Source organism: Mus musculus, chromosome 1 (assembly GCF_000001635.26).
Source record: "Mus musculus strain C57BL/6J chromosome 1, GRCm38.p6 C57BL/6J".
NCBI lineage: Eukaryota > Metazoa > Chordata > Mammalia > Rodentia > Muridae > Mus > Mus musculus.
Window position 1 is genome coordinate 135,395,832 of NC_000067.6, and position 19,984 is coordinate 135,415,815.

At 42.4% G+C, this 19,984-nt stretch overlaps 1 protein-coding gene across 7 annotated transcripts in view; it reads right to left on the reverse strand.

The window, feature by feature from the left end:
- The window catches only part of Ipo9 (importin 9), a 48,188-nt gene that overhangs the window by 13,520 nt on the left and 14,684 nt on the right, over positions 1–19,984 (reverse strand). For 6 of the 7 annotated variants that reach the window (NR_151727.1, NM_001357576.1, NM_001357577.1 and 3 more), the window contains 10 exons: positions 13,562–13,650; positions 12,157–12,243; positions 11,121–11,240; positions 10,928–11,028; positions 10,686–10,744; positions 9,990–10,141; positions 8,393–8,491; positions 7,457–7,563; positions 6,402–6,541; positions 4,213–4,372 (listed from right to left, as the gene is read on the reverse strand). Coding sequence is in view for 6 of the 7 variants with exons in the window: in NM_001357576.1 (NP_001344505.1) it covers positions 4,213–4,372; positions 6,402–6,541; positions 7,457–7,563; positions 8,393–8,491; positions 9,990–10,141; positions 10,686–10,744; positions 10,928–11,028; positions 11,121–11,240; positions 12,157–12,243; positions 13,562–13,650 (1,114 nt within the window). In the remaining variant the exon portion in view is untranslated. The remainder of the gene's footprint in view (positions 1–4,212; positions 4,373–6,401; positions 6,542–7,456; positions 7,564–8,392; positions 8,492–9,989; positions 10,142–10,685; positions 10,745–10,927; positions 11,029–11,120; positions 11,241–12,156; positions 12,244–13,561; positions 13,651–19,984) is intronic. The other variant, NM_001357578.1, reaches the window with a different exon arrangement.

Below are 19,984 nucleotides of genomic sequence, written 5' to 3' on the forward strand. Positions count from 1 at the left end.
CAGTTCAGTGGCAGGCGTAGGGTGCGTCACCTCCCTCCACTCTTGTTTAGTAGCCAAGTAATGGTCCTAGCTATGAAGCTCCACAGTGACCGTGGGACCATGGTTTATGGGCTTGGCTTTGCCGTAGACTTGCTTTTGGCTCAGAACTAACCTATTTCTTTTTAAATTTATTTTTGGATTAATTATTTCATTTGTTTGTTTGTTTGTTTTTTTTGAGACAGGGTTTCTCAAAAAACCTGTCTCTGCTCCAGGATTAAAGGTGTGCCACCACCTGCCTTGCTGGGTTTATTTAAGTTTCTATGTACATAGAGCACACATGTGCCTGGTGCCTGAAGAGGCCAGAGGGTGAGGTATCCTGGAAATGGAGTTATGGGTAGCTGCAAGCCACCAAACAGTCACTGCTTACTGCCTCTACCAATGTGTGTGTGTGTGTGTGTGTATGTGTGTGTGTAAAATCTGTTGTAACTGAAAGTCACAACATTGACCACTATGCTTACTATTTATTGCCAAGTCTATAAGATTCTTTGCTTTAGCAATGGTAAAATTTTGTACTCTTAGATCTTGCACTTCCTGGTTTTGGGCCTTGGCTCTTTCCTTATTGCTTCCTCTCCTTCTACTGGCTACTCTGCCTGACTGCAGTAACTCTCTTCCTACCCCTCCCCCTCCTCCATCACAACAGTAACTGGTACTTGATGTCTCAACTTCTCACCATTTGAGCTGAGAAGCAGATCTGTTGTCCTTGTAATTAAAACAAGGTAATAAAACAACAACAGAAAAGAGTTCAGAGATGATCAGAGCCAGGTGCCACCTTAGTGCTCAGAAGTGAGGCCTGGCTTGCGGCTGGAGGGCTGGAGTGATGGCTCAGGGTTTTAGAGCTCAAGGGTTGCTCTTGCAGAGGACCCAGGCTCAATTCCCAGCACTCACAGCACATTCAATTTCATGGGATCTGATGTCTTATGTTGGACTCCCCAGCACAGACAAAACACCCATACACAGGAAACAAATACACAAACAATAAAAAATAAGTCAGGGGGCTGGTGAGATGGCTCAGTGGGTAAGAGCACTCGACTGCTCTTCCGAAGGTCCGGAGTTCAAATCCCAGCAACCACATGGTGGCTCACCACCATCTGTAACAAGATCTGATGCCCTCTTCTGGAGTGTCTGAAGACAGCTACAGTGTACTTACATATAATAAATAAATAAATCTTTAAAAAAAAAAGTCAGTCATAAATATGACTAGAGAAATCTGACACAAGTATAATTATTTATCAATAAATATCTTATATTGTTTCAGAAATCATTTAAGGCAGTTTACACTGAAATATAAGCCACAGCATGGAGGAATAAACTAAAGCTGGCACAAAAGAAAAGAGCTAAGCTACTCTGATGAACTAAAATATTACAGCAATAGCCATTTCCGGGGCTGGAGCGGTCTCAGGGACTAAGAGCGCAGACTGCTCTTCCAGAGGACTTGCATTTTCCCCCTGGCATCAGTGTTGGGCAGCTCACAACTGTTTGTAAGTCCAGGTACCCACACTCCCTTGCACATACCCACATACACATTAGTTAAATAAAATTAAACTTGGAAACCAAAAACTCCATAGTTTTACCAATGTGACAAGGACATAGTCGCTAGAAAACCAAATACAAAATGACTAAATTGAAATTTTTGGCTGAGAAGAAAAGCTGGCTAAGAATTCTTCATAGGGTAGCTCCTAAAATTTTGTTATTTTAGTTTTGTGTGCGTGTGTGCACGCATATGCGATGTACATATTTGCACATGTGTTCAGATGCCTATGGAGGCCAGAAGAGGATACTGGATCCCCTGGAGCTGTAGCAATACAAGCTATAAGCTTGGGGCTGGGAATTAAGTTCAGGTCCTCTGCAAGAACAGCAAGTACTCTTAACCACTGAGCCATCTCTCCAAGCCAAAGATTTGTTTTTATTAATTGTTATTTAAAATATTTGTGTGTGTGTGTGGGTATGTGTGAGAATACAGGTGCTTATAGAGACCAGAAGTGTTGAGGCAAGGTCTTTCTCTGTACTTGGGGCCTGTTTTTTCTGTAGGCTGGAAGTCAGCAAGCCCCAGTGAGTCTCCTGTCTTTCTCCAACTCCCTTGGAGCTGGGGTTACAGAAGTGTCAGGGCTGCCAGCCTTTCACACAGGAGCTAGGATCTTAATGCAGGTCCTCATGACTTACACCAATGCTCTCAACTGCTGAGCCAGCTCTCCAGCCCCTCACTGTTCTTTTCTGACTATAAAACTAAAGCTTATTGTAAATAACCACAGTTATAACAATAAATGAAAGGGTTTTTTTTGTTGTTGTTTTTTTTTTTTTTTTTTTTTTTTTTCGAGACAGGGTTTCTCTGTGTAGCCCTGGCTGTCCCGGAACCACTTTGTAGACCCGCTGGCCTCAAACTCAGAAATCTGCCTGCCTCTGCCTCCCAAGTGCTGGGATTAAAGGCATGTGCCACCACCACCCAGCTTGGTTGGTTTTTTTGTTTTTTTTTTTAAATCCTAATTTTTCCTGTGAGAACCAACATAAGTGAGTTATGTTTGACTGTTGTCTAAACCATCCCAGAAGACAAGAGGCATTTAACATGAGTATTTACACACTTCCATCAAACTCTCAGTTTGCAACTCTGAACATTTCTGTAAAATCACAGCACAAAGTAGAATAGTTCTTTTACCAATAATCTGTTTTTACATTTATTATGACTTTTCTCATGGCCTATATTTTAAAAAAAGTTTTAATTAAGATATACATAGGTTTTAATGGTTTTGTTCTTATTTAGTTGACAAAGGCTTTAAACTTTTTTCTTTAAAACATTGTTGTTGCTATTATCTATCTCTCTATCTATCTATCCATGTCCATGTATGAAAACGTCTGGGTGTTTCAGGTCTCCAGGAGTTGGAGTTACAGGTAGTTGTGAACTGCCTGCTGTGGGTACTAGGAATCAAACTTGGTTCCTCTTCAAGAACAGTATGTTCTCTTATCTGCTGAGCCACCTCTCCAGCTCCTGCTTTTAATCTTATACTGACATTTGATGTAAGGGATGTTTAATGCTTCAGGGACTAATGAATGCATGTAGATAAAAAAAAAAATCAGGTTTTACAAAGGTCAGAAGTAATACAGGCAAGTGGTTAAGCAGGTTATGCCTCCCTCCTCAGCCATTTAAGAGTGGTTTCAGAGCTCTCTGAAAAGCTGTACTTGGTTTCTCTTAGCACAATGAGATTTTAAATTTATTCAGAGCCAAAGATCGGCTCTACCAAGATTGCGCAGGAAAAGATTGATCTCTGTTCATGGTTGTAGCACTAATCAATACACACAGGCGGACTGGGTGACTCCTCAATGTCCCCGAAGGATCTCCCTCCTTTCCTCTCTCCCCTCAATGCATGGATTCTCATTGTCTCAAATGTCAAGATACGGTAGGAACATGAATTCTGTAATTCTCATGCATAGAATTCAATTGAGATGCTTAAATTTGGATCTTAAAATAGCCTTCAAACTAGAAATGTCCAGGCCTAGAGAGAGGGCTCAGCAGTTAAAAGCACTCGTTCCTATTGAGGACCTGGGTTCAATTCCTTATACTCACAAGGTGGCTTACAACTGTCTATAACTCCAGTTTCAGGGGATGCGATATTCTCTTCTGACCTCCGTAAGCACCAAACATGCACATGGAACACAGACATGCTCAAAAAACCACTCATATACATAAAATAAAACTATGAACTGAAAATTTCAAATACCAACGTGTCCCCTAGTCCGAGTATGAACTTAAGTAATGACTACGAAACCTCTAGTCTTTGCCTATGAAAAAGAGAAGTGAAACTGGGAGATATGAGCTTGTTTCTATGCCACATTCTCCCCAAATTTGGATTCTATTGCACAGACTACCAACACAGTGATGTGGCTGCTAATTAGATTTATGTCCTTCACAATTATGCAACATTATGCAAATTATTCAGAGCCTTGGGTTAAGTGCCTTCACTGAAGAGAGGAGGCTGCTCTTTGAATTGAAAGGGAATAAGGAACAAAGGGACCGCCTTCTGGAGTCACCAGTAGAGCTTCTTTTCCTTTTCCTCCAGTATTCTTCCTGAAGAGGTCTAGGAGAAATTTCTAGGCAACACAATGCATGGGACATCGGTGATGTTCTCCAGCTGAGCCATTTCTCGTCAAGCAGTTCTTAGCATTCTAGAGCAGTGTACTTACCCCCAGATGGCTCTCACAGCAGAGATGCGAACTGATGGGGGCTGTGTCTCATGAAGACCACTGACTGTTGCCTGTAGGAACTGCTGAATCAGTTCAGGGGACATAGCGACAGTGAAGCGACTGGCAGCCCACAGTGCCCGGCCCAAGAGGAAAGGAGATGCTAGGAGGAAGAGCAATTACAGGCTGCATGATGAAAAGTTCCTCTCCCCCTGCTCCGCCCCAACTCTATTTCTCAAACGCTAGCAAATATTGGATGCTATAAACATAGATGACTTATTTGAAAGAAAGAACAATTCCACATGGTAAAGGCATATGTGCAATAAATGATACAGAACCCATTTCTCAGTTCTACCTCGGACTATTCTAAGACCGAAGCCCTCACGGCTGCTTACCTGCACTAGTCCATTTCTAAATCCTTCTCACCGTCTCTTCCTTCCCATTACTGTCTCAACACTAGAACATCAATTATAGCTGCTATCCCTCTATTAATAACCTGACAAACAAGTCCACAGTCCACCAAATACACATGAAACTAGTGCTGACATTCAAGACATCTTTGATGGCTACTAAGCTCAAGCACACATCCGGACTCAGAACTCATATCTTGCTTTGTCAGCTCTGAGCTTTGTTTAAATCACAAGTCAACACGTTCCCTTCATACTCTCTATGATCTCTCAGTCTGCAGCAATCTCAAATTATCTCTGAGCCACTGTAATTCTGTGTGTTCAGCTTTCTCATATGCTGTACTTTGTTTGATATTCTAATCTACTGGTGTAAGAATTACTACTTCCTGCTAAGCATGAACTGTTTAAGAATACTGAATGCGGGGGCTGGTTAGATGGCTCAGCGGTTAAAAGCACTGACTGCTCTTCCAAAGGTCCTGAGTTCAAATCCCAGCAACCACATGGTGGCTCACAACCATCCGTAACAAAAATCTGATGCCCTCTTCTGGAGTGTCTGAAGACAGCTACAGTGTACACACATATAATAAATAAATAAATCTTTAAAAAAAAAGAATACTGAATGCGTGGGGCGTGGTGGCACACGCCTTTAATCCCAACACTCTGAAGGCAGAGGCAGGCAGATTTCTGAGTTCCGAGGCCAGCCTGGTCTACAGAGTGAGTTCCAGGACAGCCAGGGCTACAGAGAAACCCTGTCTTGAAAAACAAAAACAAAAACAAAACCAAGAAAGAGAATACTGAATGCCTTCAGCTTGTCAAAGAGCTTAGTCAATCACTCTAAAATATCAAATTGAGGAATTATTGAATAGCTCTTAACAAACTAGGAAATAATTACTATCACTTTAGATATAGAGGTAGTAACTGCCAAAGTATGGCTTAGGTATTTCTGAAAGTCCTTAAAGCTAAAACCATCACCTTTTAACTTTTTTACTCTCATTCCTTCCCAAATGATCAACAGCACTTTCCAGAGGTTTTATGATACATATATGGTATCATGGCTATTATAACTAACAGAATAGATACAAGCCGCAATTCTTGATTAAAGATTTTAATCTCATTTATGAATATATATGTATGTGATGTGTGCACATATATACAGCACATACATACAGTGCCAGAAGTTGCCATAAGAGGGCATCAGATCCCTTGGAACTTGAGTTACAAGAAGTTCTGAGTTACATCTCTTGGGGTATTAAGGACTAAACTCAGATCTTTATACACAAACATACACACAAAACTGAGAAAGACAGAGATAGAAACAGACACAGAGAGAGGGGGGAAGAGAGAGAGGAGAGAGAAAGAGAGAGGAGAGGGAGAGGGAGAGGGGGAGAGAGAGAGAGAGAGAGAGCGAGCGAGAGAGAAAAGAGGGCTAAGAGATGACTCAGGGGCTAAGAATGCCTTCTCTGTAATCATAAGGCTAGGAGTTTGGATCACAGCACCCATGCAACTAGCCAGAAGGCCCAGCAAATGCCTGTGATCCCAGCTCTGACAGTGGTGGAGACAGTAGGTCTGATGGAGTTTGCTGGATTCTGTCTAGCTAAGTCCAAGGAGAGACTCCAACTCAAAGGACTAGGCAGGGGTAATATAGGATACTTGACAACCTCTTCTGGCTTATGATGTGCATAAATCACACACAGACACACAAAGAAACAAATATTAAAAAGTACCTAAGTGAGTTAACATCAGGTCCCAAGATCTTCTAGAATCCTGGCATGTATTCAAACATACCTGACAGGTTGAGGTCTACAAGGATGACATTGGTCAGGAACCCATGCATATCAAAATGGATCCTGCCATTTTTCACACTGTCAGTGATGATAGACTTCACAGAGCCTAGAGCAAGCATGCAGGCCTCGTGGATCTTCCACCTGGAACAGGGATACTGCAGTTGGTAAAGCAAACTACACTCTCAAAATAAGTAAGATCCCTCAGAGTATTCCAAAGTAATTTGATCCCAAATCATTTGTCAGTATTTCTAATTAATTTATTTAAAAGTATATTTCTATAATTATCAATCATCTATCATGTGGGAGCACTACCCACCCATCCATCCATCCACCCACCCACCCATCATCCATCCATCCATCCATCACCCATCCATTCATCCACCTGTCTGTCTGTCTGCTTGCCCGTCTGTCTGTCTATCGTCTATTATGTAGGAGCACCAGCAATGGCATGGGTTTAGAGTCAGAGGACACCTTTCTAAAGCGCCTCACTTTAATGCTATGGGTTCTAGGGATTGAATTCAGTTTGCCAAGCTTGACATTCAAGTATCCTTGCCTGCTGAGCCATCTCATCTGCCCTTGATTTTTAAAAAAGATTTATTTATATGTCTTCAGCCACACCAGAAGAGGGCATCTGATCCCATTATAGATGGTTGTGAGCCACCATGTAGTTGCTAGGAATTGAACTCAGTAGCTCTTAATTGCTCTTAACTGCTGAGCCATCTACCCAGCCCCAGCCCTTACTTTTTTGAGATAGGGTCTCACATAGGCCAGACTCAAACTTGCTATGTATTGATAAGGATGGCCTTGAACTTCTAAATGTCTTACTTTTATCTCCCAGTGCTAGGAAAGAAGTCATGTATCACATCTAGTCTCATCCTTTCCATTAAAACACTATTAAATGCCACAGAAAACACTGAAGTATAATAATAGAGTCTTCTAATTAAAAACCAAAGTCCCCCCTTTCAAAACTGTTTAAAAAGGGACAGAATGAGCTCATTTTCCCTCAGATGTCACGCTTCAAACAATGCTGTAAGCAGAGCTTCTGCTCACCCTTACCAGTGCTCAGTGCCACTGGCTTTTGTCTGCTCTGCTTCTTGTAAATGCCGTGTGGCTGCAGTAGCCAGGGCCACTGCACTCTCATTCTGGAAATCTGTGGCCACAGCCTAGGAGAGAAGATTGAAAAATAAACTTATGTGTGCGTATGGTTCAAACTCCGACACACTCATACTAAAGCCTCATCAGGTGTATTAAAAGTGACCCCACTAGTTCAGGGTCTCTAATGAAATTAAGGTAACTCAGACATTGTAAGGCTGAATAGCTCTAAATAGCTCATCTCTCTGGCTCTATTAGCATAAATGAAAAAATGATAGTTTTGGACAACAATGGACCAGAAATCTATTCTCTTTGAAGCTGACTGACTATGAGACTATAAAGCTGCTTTAATAGTGTATCATTTTTTTCTGTTCTACTTGTTTTTTGGTGCTGGCAATTCAACCAAGCTCACTTTGCACCTTCTAGCCAAATGCTCTCCTGATGCGCTACATGCCCAGCTCCTCCTGTAACCTGTGACAGGTGCCTTAGAAGCACTAAATACCAAGAGAATAAATACCAACAAACCCAACAGGAACTGTCAGTTTCTTCACAGCATTCAACCTAGAGACCACCCTACGCCCTAGTTGGAGGAGCCAGAGAACTCATGAGCTGATGTTCCATGCTCACTTCCCAACCATCCTTTTAAGTTTGTTAGCTTCTGATTTAGGCCACGGAGGCCTGTTGAAGGTAGATTAAATGGAAATGTTCTGGACTCAATGAGCCAGGTGCAAAAACTTTGGAATTTCTCAGTCTCAAATTTCATGAGCAACTTTCTTATATCCTTAAAAAGATCTGAGGTGACGCTGTCCAACAGCGCTGCTTACCTTGGGTTAGATGTCTAGGAAGAAGAAACTTGCAGTTACTGGAGGGTTATCTGGTTGAAGTAGCAAGATAGCTTACCAGCAACAAGTCTTGAGCGGCAATCCTAACAGTGTAGGAGAACGTGTCATCATCCTCGTCTTCTACAAACTGCTGTGGGTTAGCTGTCCACACTTTAATCTGCGAAGGGAAGAGCTCGGCTCATTCTAGTCAACCTTCTCCTGATCAAAACTCTACAGTCTTTTTCTTTTTGAGGCAGGGTCTCACTATGTAGCTCTGGCTGGTCTTGAACTAAGAGAGATCCACCTACCTCCCAATTAAAGTTTTTTTGTTGAGAAACAAATCATTATATGTAGGGCTGACTATATATCTGTAGCAGTATCCTTTTTAGAATATGACAAATTACTTAGTTCTCTGTTGCTGCCATCAGCTTGCTACTCTGATAAACAGATTTCCTGAATATACTGAGTTTTTACTATAAAATTACACCAATTTTTGTGCTGGTATGTGTGAAAGACATTGTCATATTCTTTCCTTTCCTTTCCTTTTCTTTTGAGACAGGGTTTCTCTGTGTAGCTCTGGCTGTCCTGGAATGCACTCTGTAGACAGGATGGCCTTGAACTTAGATCTGTCTGTTTCTGCCTTCTGAGGGCTGCAGTTAAAGGTATGCTCCACTACCTGGCATTATTATATTAATTTTCTAAAAAATTATATTTATGCTTATGAGAAGGTCAGAGAGTAATTATCAGGAGTCAGTTCTCTCCCACCACCTGCATCAGAGGATGGAACCCAGGTCATTAGGCTTGGTAGCAATGTCTTCACCTGCTGAGCCAACTCAATGCTCTAAGCTGATGCACTCATTTTTCTTAGTACTTTAAAGATACAGTGTTTTTATGAATTCTTTGGGAACTTCCTACAATGTGTTCTGAACACATTGGCTCTGAGCACATGGCTCCTTCTGTAACTGTTCCCAGATCTGAGGAAATCAATTTATTTTCATTTAAAAAAAATTTTTTTTTTTTTTGGGGGGGAACAGCCTTGACTGTCCTGGCTTCCCTCAGAAATCAGCCTGTCTCTGCCTTTTGAGTGCTGGGATTAAAGGTATGTGCTACCATGTCTGGCTGGGAAAAGAAGTTTTAAAAACCTAGCTGTTGCTTTTTTGTTCCTCTTCTAAGTGAGGATCAGAGAAGCCGTGGAGGCATCAACATGGATAAGAACAGATGCTGATCAAACAATACTAACGAGCGAGGAGGCAGGAACAGGCGCAAGCTGAAATAAAAGCCTAGTAATACACTAATTCCAGTAAGGCTAAGACAATGTGACTCAGATTCAAGCTCTAAATCCTGCTGATATGGTTTACTTCCTATGGGGCCTTGTAGGCGTGGCTACATCACGGGAACTCCCAGGGCTCTTCCACGCTCTCACTAAGCTCTCAGGGACCCCTCTTCTGAGCTGCTGCGTTCTTGCTGGCTGGCAGGTGATAAGGACTAACCTCACTGCTTACAGGAAGTGCTGACTAGGTTCTCCTATATCCTATGATCATTGCTCAGTGGTTTCACAGAGATTTTCCTAATGAAAAAAATGTCCTGAAAGTCTAACATTAGAACTAGGATTTCACATAGTTAGTCTCTCGGTGTCTGTTATGTAGAAGTGAGGCCTGTCTGCGCGCGCCGCTTACCTGCTCCTCGGTGATCTGCATGTACAGGATGATGTAGTAAATGAGCTCGGGCAGAGCCTTCTTAACGGTGCTTTTGAACTTGCTGTTCTCCAGTAGGGCATGGACAAACTCAAAAATGCTAAAGACGAGGTTCTCAAAGCCCAGGACTTCTCCTACAGGGGCCCGGGAGAGTAGAAATCAGTGCCATGAAAACAAAAGGAAAGCGCTCATCCGAAAACAAACTACATTAGCTTTGTAAATTAATGAACATGTAAAGTACTTGCTAATTTTTCCTGAAGAGCTGGTAGAAGAGGCTGAAGAGTCAAAGAAAGGAAGTCTGAGGATATTAAATACTTTAGGAGTAAAAGAGTCACAGACACTGAACACATTTCCCAGCATGTCTATTTCTCATCTGAAGTACTTAAAAATATTGACAGAAATGAAGGCTACCATCATGTGGGACTTCGAAATTAAATGAGACAAATGACGAGGGTAGCTAGCTGTATCAGACATCTGTGACACTCAAATGCTACAGTTTTCAGCTGGCTTTGAAAATGTCCTAAGGATGACACGGAAGATGATGAGTTCTCAATGGCTTGCATCTAGTACACTGAAGACACTTTTACTGCTTCTCTGTTTTCTGCCTCTGACTTGTCTGAGACAAGATCCCTTTCCCTAACAATTGGTATTTCCGTTAGGGTCAGAGAAACTTCGTACCATCCGAATCCACAGGATCTTCCACTTCCTCTGTGTAATTCACTTCCGTCCTCACATAAGTATGATGCAGAGTCAAGAAAGAATCTGGAGTCTGCTTTAAATACAGTCTACAAGGGAGTGCTATATGCCCCAACACCAAGAACAGACATAACACTTAGAGGTAGGCGCACATGACTGAGCCCCAAGGCTAGATCCCCAGTGTTAGGCAGTGGTGGGTCCTCTGGGTTCTCAGGAAAGGATATAAGGCAGCACTTTCAGTTAGAGTGTTCCAAACAATGGGCAGGATCTGTTGCATGGAGGACACCATGTGCTTTGGGAAGTTTTTCACCAAGGCTGTCACTGCCTGAGAAAAGAAAACACTACTAAGTAACATAGGAGCAATAAATGATTTCTGACTCTTTCTCAGCTCTAAGCTTACTGATAGTCTCTCTTTACCTTCAGGACCTCCATCTTAAAGCCACTGTCAGATGTGGGGCCATCGGGCATCTGGAGTGCCTGAACAAAGGCCTCTGTGAACTGCTGCACCACGGGGAAGATCAGGACTTTGGCTGCACCCTGACAACAGAAACCAAAGTCAATGCTGGACAAACCCTCAACCCAGAGCTTCAGCACATAGCTAAATTCTCAGTTTTTTTTTTTTTTTTTTTTAAAGATTTATTTACTTATTATATGTAAGTACACTGTAGCTGTCTTCAGACGCACCAGAAGAGGGCATCAGATCTCATTAAGGATGGTTGTGAGCCACCATGTGGTTGCTGGGATTTGAACTCCGGACCTTCGGAAGAGCAGTCGGGTGCTCTTACCCACTGGGCCATCTCACCAGCCCAATTCTCAGTTTTGAAGCATCTTTTAGGGCCAGCTCCTAACGAAAGGGCACAGCTATCGTCACTGCAGGAGTTTCTCAAGCCTCTGACCTCGATCAACTCCCACCTGCAATCCCACACCTCAGTCTTCTGAAACCATCACGCTGCTCTCAGAAAGCACCTGGATCGCAGGAATCAACATTCCTAGCTTGCTTTTCTTCACATGAGAGGGCCGTAGGATAACAGAAAGGCTTGAAATGTCAACTATGAAAGGGGCAGGAACACTTGGAATACAGCTCACTGGCAGAGTGCTTGCTTGGAACATGTGAGGTCCGGGGTTTAACTGGAAAACCACTAAACCAAAGCACCCCTCCCAACTGCGTGTCTCCCAAACAACAACAACAACATTCAACCACAAAACAAAATAAACAAAACAAAAAAAATCAAAACAGAAAGAAGTAAAAAAATACAGGAAAGGTATCTGAAGAAACATAAAACTAAAATATAGAAATAATATGTATATGTTAAAATTTTAATGAAAATGCTAAATCTATAAGACTGGCTAATGTGCTTTCTGGTAGTTATAAAGTAAATCTTTGGCAGTGTAAAGTATTAATAAAGACTTTGGAACACAAATTTTGTTATTCATCAACCAAAGGTTCATTTACCTTTTCCAGTTCCTCCATGTTACAGATCATATGCGCACAAGTAGTAAAAATCTCCACTGCTCGGGAACGAGTTCGAATACCATACACCTGAGAAAAAGACCATGGCATAATCATGAGATTGGAGCATATATGTGTGTACATGTGACTAGAAGTAAAACTAGGACTAACCAACCAATCCTCACAGTTAATTCCCTAAAGAGACACAGATGCAATCCACTTATGGAAAACAATGGGTTTCTGTAATTAAGAAAGCGTAAGGTGACTGGTGGTGTATACTTTAATCTCATCACTGGAGAAGTAGAGGCAGGCAGATTTCTGTGAGTTCGAAGCCAGCCTGGTCTACAAAGTGAGATCTAGGACAGCCAGGGCTACTCAGAAAGACCATATCTGTGTACTCGAAATATAAACAAACACACACACACACACACACAGAGAGAGAGAGAGAGAGAGAGAGAGAGAGAGAAAGGCAACAGAATGTTAAACTTACTGGAATCAGCCTTTAAGACACAGTTTTTTGTTTTTTTTTAAAGACAAGATCTTACTCTGTAGCTCCCATTGGCCTACAGCTCACAGAAATTAGCTTTCCTCTGCCTGCTGAGTGCTGGTTTAGAGATGCCCTCCACCACATCCACCTTGGCTAGTAGATATTTTTCCTTTTTTGGAGATGGGGTTACGACGTGCCCAGCTGCTGCTTTGTCTCTACAGAGTGATGATAGAAGAGGCCCAGAGCCTTGAAAGCACGAGCTCTCTCCTGAGCTGAATCCCCACTTCTCAACGTATTTCCTTTACAATGTGGAGTATTCAGTGGGGGCAAGGGATTACAGAGGTTGGATACCTATTAAGATTCATACATTACTGTGTATAGATCACTATTATGTACGTACTAACACGTATATACATAATACATTAAGATTCTAGTCTTGTGCCGGGCAATGGTGGCGCACACCTTTAATCCCAGCACTTAGGAGGCAGAGGCAGGCCGATTTCTGAGTTCGAGGCCAGCCTGGTCTACAAAGTGAGTTCCAGGACAGCCAGGGCTACACAGAGAAACAACCCCTGTCTTGAAAAAAAGCAAAAAAAAAGATTCTAGTCTTGCAATGAAGTAACAGATGATTTTTAAATCCTTGGCCGAGCAGGTTAGGTCAAGAATGGCACTGTGCACTCAAGGGTGATAGGGTACAAAGCTGAGTGGTGTTGAGACATTTCAGTTACTTCATCAAGTGCTTTCCCTTGTAGTCATGAGATCAAAGACTACGGTCAATTCAATTTCTGATCTAGCTCAATGTCAATTCCAGTTTTTGGCATGGGCACCAGTGACAACAACCATCACCATACACCTGAGAGGTGGCGCTGACCAGAGCCAGGCAGGTCCTTTTGCTGCACCTACTGGGCTGAGATTCCATACCTCGGCCATGGTGAATATCTTATACATCTCTGGCAGAATGACAGGAGCAACAAGTGGCATCTGTGTGTCTGTCACTTCTCGAGTAAACTCTGCAAAGACAAAAAGTAAAAGATACTTCATAAAGATGAAGTGTGAAAGCTTGCAAGCCATCTAGGTAGCAGTTCCCAGTCGGACCTAGGAATGGCCACTGGTCTAGCAAACTCACTCTGAAGAAGGACAAGGAGCCAGAAGCATTATTCGTCAGAAGGGGAGAGAGAATAGGAACACAAAAGAAGATACAAGATATTAAAAAGAAAAGCACACAGATTAAAGCCATCTGCAACACAACTGCATACAAGTAAGGCAAACAGGGGTCCTTCTGAGCTTGTGCCATGACAGCTTTGAGCACAAGTGCCATTCTGGTTTCTGTCAGTTCTGTCTCCTGACAAGTTACTTCAATGTAAACAACAAAACAAACGGGGCATAGTGGTGCATGCCTTTTTAATTCCAGCACTTGGAAGGCAGAGGCAGGCAGATCTCTGAGTCCGAGGCCAGCCTGGTCTACAGATCGAGTTCCAGGACAGCCAGGGCTACATGGTGAGAGCCTAGTCTCGAGAAAAACCAACCAATCAACCAACCAACCAACTACCAACCCTCCCACCCATCTGAAAATGTATTAAGCATCGACTCCATTTATCAATGTGTAATTCTGGGGTTAGGATTCCTGAGTGAAGGTGTTTAACCCATGTGCAGATTTGAAAGAGGTGAGGAAAGACAGGTCATATCGTCTTGTGTATGGAAAAAAATTAAATAAGAAAATGCTATGCATAAAGACCCTGTATCAATCCCCACAGGTCAAATACAGATCAAATACTGGAGACCAGCTGTTCTTTAGGAATGTGGCTTCCTTCTGAAAGATAAATTCCAAGCTTTGTCTTAATAAAATTAATATCTTAATAAAATGTCAAATTCCATTTAGACTGAAGTCAGCCCAAATAAATACATTAGATAGCATATTACCACCTCTGGGCCTAGGATCAAGCATAGCCTGCATTTATGAATAAATATAGCATAGAGCTTGGGTGCAGCTTAGCACGTTCAAGGGTCTGGTCCGATCCCCAGTGTCATCGCCACCATCACCACCACTACAAAGAAAGGAGTCTTAGTACTGAAGTGACTAACTGTACAGTTTAACTTTTCTATAATCATTGTGAGTAGTCTCAATTTGTTCATACTTTGTAGGTTTAAATTCAAAGTAAGTTTTCTGAGGTCATTATTATCAAGTCAAAAAGTCTGGGGTATTAACAACTAAATTTACAAAACTATAAGATAGAAGTAAAAGATTTATCTATTAGATCAAATATTTAAATTCTTAGCATATAGTCCCTTTATATCTTGAGACCAAGTTCTCTTTTATAAATAGTAAAATAACTCAGAAGTCAAGAACAGTATCTTCCTCCAAAAAGTCTCAAAGACACTGGGCACAGCTGGACATGCCTATTTTCCTAAGCTATTCTGGAAGGTGAGGTGGGACTACCGGAGCCAGGAGTTAAAAGTTAGCCTGGGCAACACAGAGTGACCTCCATCTCAAAATAAAAAAAGGAAAACCCTAAAGAGAACTGGTCCCACATTTCTCACACACCAATACTTTTCTGTCCTCATGGATGTTCCAGTTCCTGTGGTGTGAAGTTGAAATCAACTGGAGTAGCTATTTGTGAATGGAGGCTGGCTGCCGTCCACTTCATGCCTGCTGACTCATTACAAAGGATACACATTTCTTCACCAGTTCCTTCTCCTGGCTGGGAGAAAGTGACCTCACTGTATAGTCATTTCCTTAGTCAAGTACAAAGCCTCTTCTGCTTTCCAATCAGAGTAACTATACAGCCATCCTTTCTCTCCAGGTCTGTCAGAAAGAAGCTAACTCCGTACAGGAAAACTAGGATTTCCTCTCCTTGGCTAAAACAATTGCCCTTTGCTGGATACCCTGGCACTAGGAGAGCTAAGCAAAGGCTCTTAGAAGTTCAATTCCACAGAGCAGTCACCTCACTCATACAGAAGCAGGGAGGTGAAAGGCCAATCAAGGAACACCTTGGCCTTTCTGATGTTTCTGAGCTAAAAGCTCACCAGTAGGTACACAGTCGGAACTCTAAAAGGGTATCTGGGGGTAAGAATAGGACAAATGAAAGGTCTGACTTTGACATAGAATTGGTAACCTGCTATTAATGCTGAGTGGGCATGTAAAATGCAGCATAGATGCCAAGTAAACAGATTCAACGGCTAGACCTCGAGTGCTGCTCCTCACACACCTGAGCGTAGGAACTCGACATGCCACTCAGTGTGCAGGAGCCAGGGAATTATATCAGGAAAGGACTTTCTTGTTTGTTTGTGTAGCCTTGGCTATTCTGGAACTCACTTTGTAGACTAGGCTGGCCTCGAAGTAGAGATCTATCTGCCTCTCTCTTGAGCGCTGAGATTAAAAGCATGCACCCCCATGCCTGCCACCATGCCCGGCAGAAAAGGACTTTCAACCTCCCCTCCTTTCATATGCCAGAGCCCCAGGAACATAGAGGTTTCAGAGATCAAAGGCTCCCATCTCCTCCTCTATCACACAACACCATGCAGAACCTGCTAGAGCCAGAAGAATTGAGAACTAATTTGTAACTAAGTGCAGCTGAGCTAACAATTTACCCCATAACCAGTCTTTAAAATATACATACATATATCTATCTTATTTTTTAATTACAAATGTGTGTGTGAGCGTAGATCCTCAGAGGCCAGAGGCACTGGATCCCCTGAAGCTAGAGTTAAATAAAGGCAGCCATGAGCTGCTTGATGTGGCTACACAGAATACAACTCAGGTCATCTGCAAAAGCAGCATGCATGCTTAACTGCATGCACTAGCCTCCTTCTGAGGGGAGGGAGGGGGCTTTTGTCTGCATGTATGTCTGTGCACCGAGTGCCTGCGGAGGGACCAGGAAAGGGAGGTATACCCCTGGGATTGGGCTTACGGATGGTTAGGAGCCCTGGGAATTAAACCCAGGTCCCCTGGAGAGCAGCCAGTGCTCTTAACCACTGAGCTGTCTCTCCAGCCCCATAACCTCCCCTCTTCTTCCTATACTGTTCTTCTTAGTCTCATCCCTTACTCTTTCTACTTAATGAAAACTTCCCATCAGCTTTAACAATCTCTAAAATCTGCAGACCCCAAAGGGGTCTCAACTTTCCCCTTCTGGCTACATTTTACTAACCTCAATGTTTTTCTTCTCCAAGGTGATCTATGCTAACTCCTCCCTCTTACAAATCCTAAATCCTCCCTATTTCTATCTTACAAACAAAAAATTTTGAGTCTACTCTACACTATTTAAACCTGGTTATTTGTCCTCCAACAGTTCTTGACAATTGCTTAGTGCTGATATCAAGCAGCTGTGGTTGCTTTCACAGCTAATATGGAATTCGGGGAATAAGACAGACTGTACACCAGGTCCTCAGAGCTACTCCTGGTCTAAGGAATTATTTTCTGAACTACACATTCAAGTCCCATTTGACCATTTCAAATATGTCATCTGAAAAATATAATTGACAAAAAATAAACCAAGCAAAGAAAAAAATACCAGATATGTAAACCCAATGCAGTAACATAAAAAATAGGAAATATCAAAGCAAACTAACTCCTTCAAAATTACTAAAACTATAGCAATGATCTCTAGTGAGAATCGGATGAAGTCCCTGAGAGAGATCCCAGTGTAACAAGCACATTTCAAGACACAAATAAACACCTGAATGAAATAAGGAAGGCTAGATATGAAATATGAAAGAATTAAGAAGAAACTGAAATACTGAATAAAAGCCAAGCAGAAATGCTGGAATTAAAAGACACAGTGAAATAAATTCTGTGGACAGTCAGCACAGAATTAATAAAGGAGAGGACAGAGTGTCTGCCCCTGAAGACATGATGGAGGAACAGTGCAACAAGGACAAAAATAAAGCATTTAAGGGTATGGAAGGGAATTCCAAGATAGATAAGACACTCTGACAGGGAACAGGCATAAGAAAATCTCATTGTAAAGGCACAGAGAATACTTCCTTTTATTTTGTTGTTGCATTTTCAAGACAGAGTTACTATGTATAGCCCTGGCTGTCCTAGAACTCCACCTGTAGACCAGGCTGGCCTCAATTCAACAGAGATCCGTTTGCCTCTGCCTCCAGACCGATGGGATTGAAGGTGTGCACCATCACTGCCTGGCTAGAAAATATTTTCAAAAGAATCATAACAGAAAAATTTCCAAAGTTAGGAAAAAGAGATATCAACCCAGATACAGGAGATAACACAAAGATAACACCAGAAAAGAACCGTCTTTTGTTAGAATTTAACTAAAACCCTTTTTCTAGTTTGCTTTCTGATAGTGTGATAAAACACTGACCAAAAACAACTTGGGCAAGAAATTGCTTATTTTGGCTTAAAGGTTATAGTCAATTATCAAGGGAAGCCGAAGCAGGAAATGAAATCGGGACCACAGAGGAAGGCCCACTGGCTCCCTTCCCTGGTTTGCTTAGCTTCCTTTCTTATACAGCCCAGGTCCACCAGCCTAGGGACAGCGCTACCCACAGTGGGCTGGGCCCTTCTACATCAATTAGCAATTAAGAAAATGCCTCAAAGACCTGCCCACAGGCCAATCTCATGGAAGAAATTCCTCAGGTGAGGGTCTCTTCCCTGGTATGCTGACAACACTAAAATACACAGAAGAAAAAATGCACAGTGAAAGAGGCAAGAGAGAAACACTGAGTCACACAACAGGCAAGCCCACTGGCATAACTCCAGATCATCCAACTGAAGCTTTAGAAGCCAGCAGGGCTTGGAGTGATGTATTTCAAGTTCTGAAGGAAAAGAACTACTGCCAGTCCAGAGCACTGTGCCAGCAAAGCTACTTGTCATAACTAAAGGGAAGATAAAAGTTGTTAAGCAACTTATTCTCAAACTGCCTTCTAAATACTTATGATAAAAATAGACTAAAGGAATCCCTCACAGTGAAGAGAAAGACAAATCCACGAATGTGCCGCAGAAAATAAACCATGCTAGAAAAATACTAGGCAAGAGAAGAAGAGGAAAAAGAAAACAAACAAAAAAATCAACAAAGTGTTAGCAATCAATGCACGCCTTTCAATAATAACCAAATACTAATATAATATCAAGCCCACAATCAAAAGACATGACAGGAAAATGGACGGAAACTGGAATATATTATATTAAATGAAGTAATTCAGGCTCTGAAGGACAAGGACATATTCTGTCTCGTATGTGAAGACTAGCTTTCAAATCTTAGATTTGTGTGCTTAATTTGGAGTATCTGAGGACAGAAGAGGTCGGTCATAAGGAGTGAGGGACCAGAACCCATCTGATATGAACATAGAGAATACTGGAAGTTAAAGGTGAGAGGCAGGGGAGAAGAGGGAGCAAGGGCAACCAGATTCTAAAGATACATGAAAACCCCTTATGGAAACCACAGCATTAAAAACTTATTCAAGCAGCCGGGCATGGTGGTGCACGCCTTTAATCCCAGCACAGCGGCAGGCGATTTCTGAGGAGGCAGGAGGCAGGCGGATCCCAGGAGGCACGCCTTTAATCCCAGGAGGCAGAGGCAGGCAGATTTCTGAGTTTGAGGCCAGCCTGGTCTACAGAGTGAGTTCCAGGACAGCCAGGGCTACACAGAGAAACCCTGTCTTGAAAAAACCAAAAACCAAAAAACTCATTCAAATATGACTGGCCAGGAGCTGGAAAGATAGCTCAGCAGTGAAGAGAGCTTACTGCTCTTGAGGAGGACCATGGTTCAGTTCCCAGATTTTAGGTCTCCTCTAAAGAGGGAATTCATGTTTGTCCTGTCCTGTCAAAGACCATGGTTTGGGAGGTCCTAAGTCTTAGGGAAACATCACTTCTGTTTTGTTAAGCAACTTATTCTCAAACTGCCTTCTAAATACTTATATTTAAACCCATGGATTAGTACTCCCTCCAACTTGGCTAGAGAAGCCTTTCTTTGCAGGCCAGCAGACGCTCACTGCTGTCAAAGTGCTGAGAATAAGCGCTAAAAGGAACATCTGTATCAAGCCCCCACCCCATCCACAGAAGATGGGGCAGAAAGAGGGTAGAGAGGTGTGCTGTGTGTTCAGTGCTGTCCTCTGGTCACGACAGGTCACAGCACTCACAACCTCACAGCGCTGTGATTGCCTGCACGGAACTAAGCCAACAATCCTGCAGCGAGCAATGATTAGACTCAGTGGGTTACACAAAAAGGCGGGCGGCAGGGGGCATGGGGATGGGGAATAAGGACATGTTGGGGTCTGAAAAGAGTGGAGTGGGGACTTGGGGGTAGTCATGACTAAGATACATTTTTTACATGTTTGAAATTGTCAAAAGATACATAGGAGTTATTCTGTTAGAAAAGAGAAAGCCAG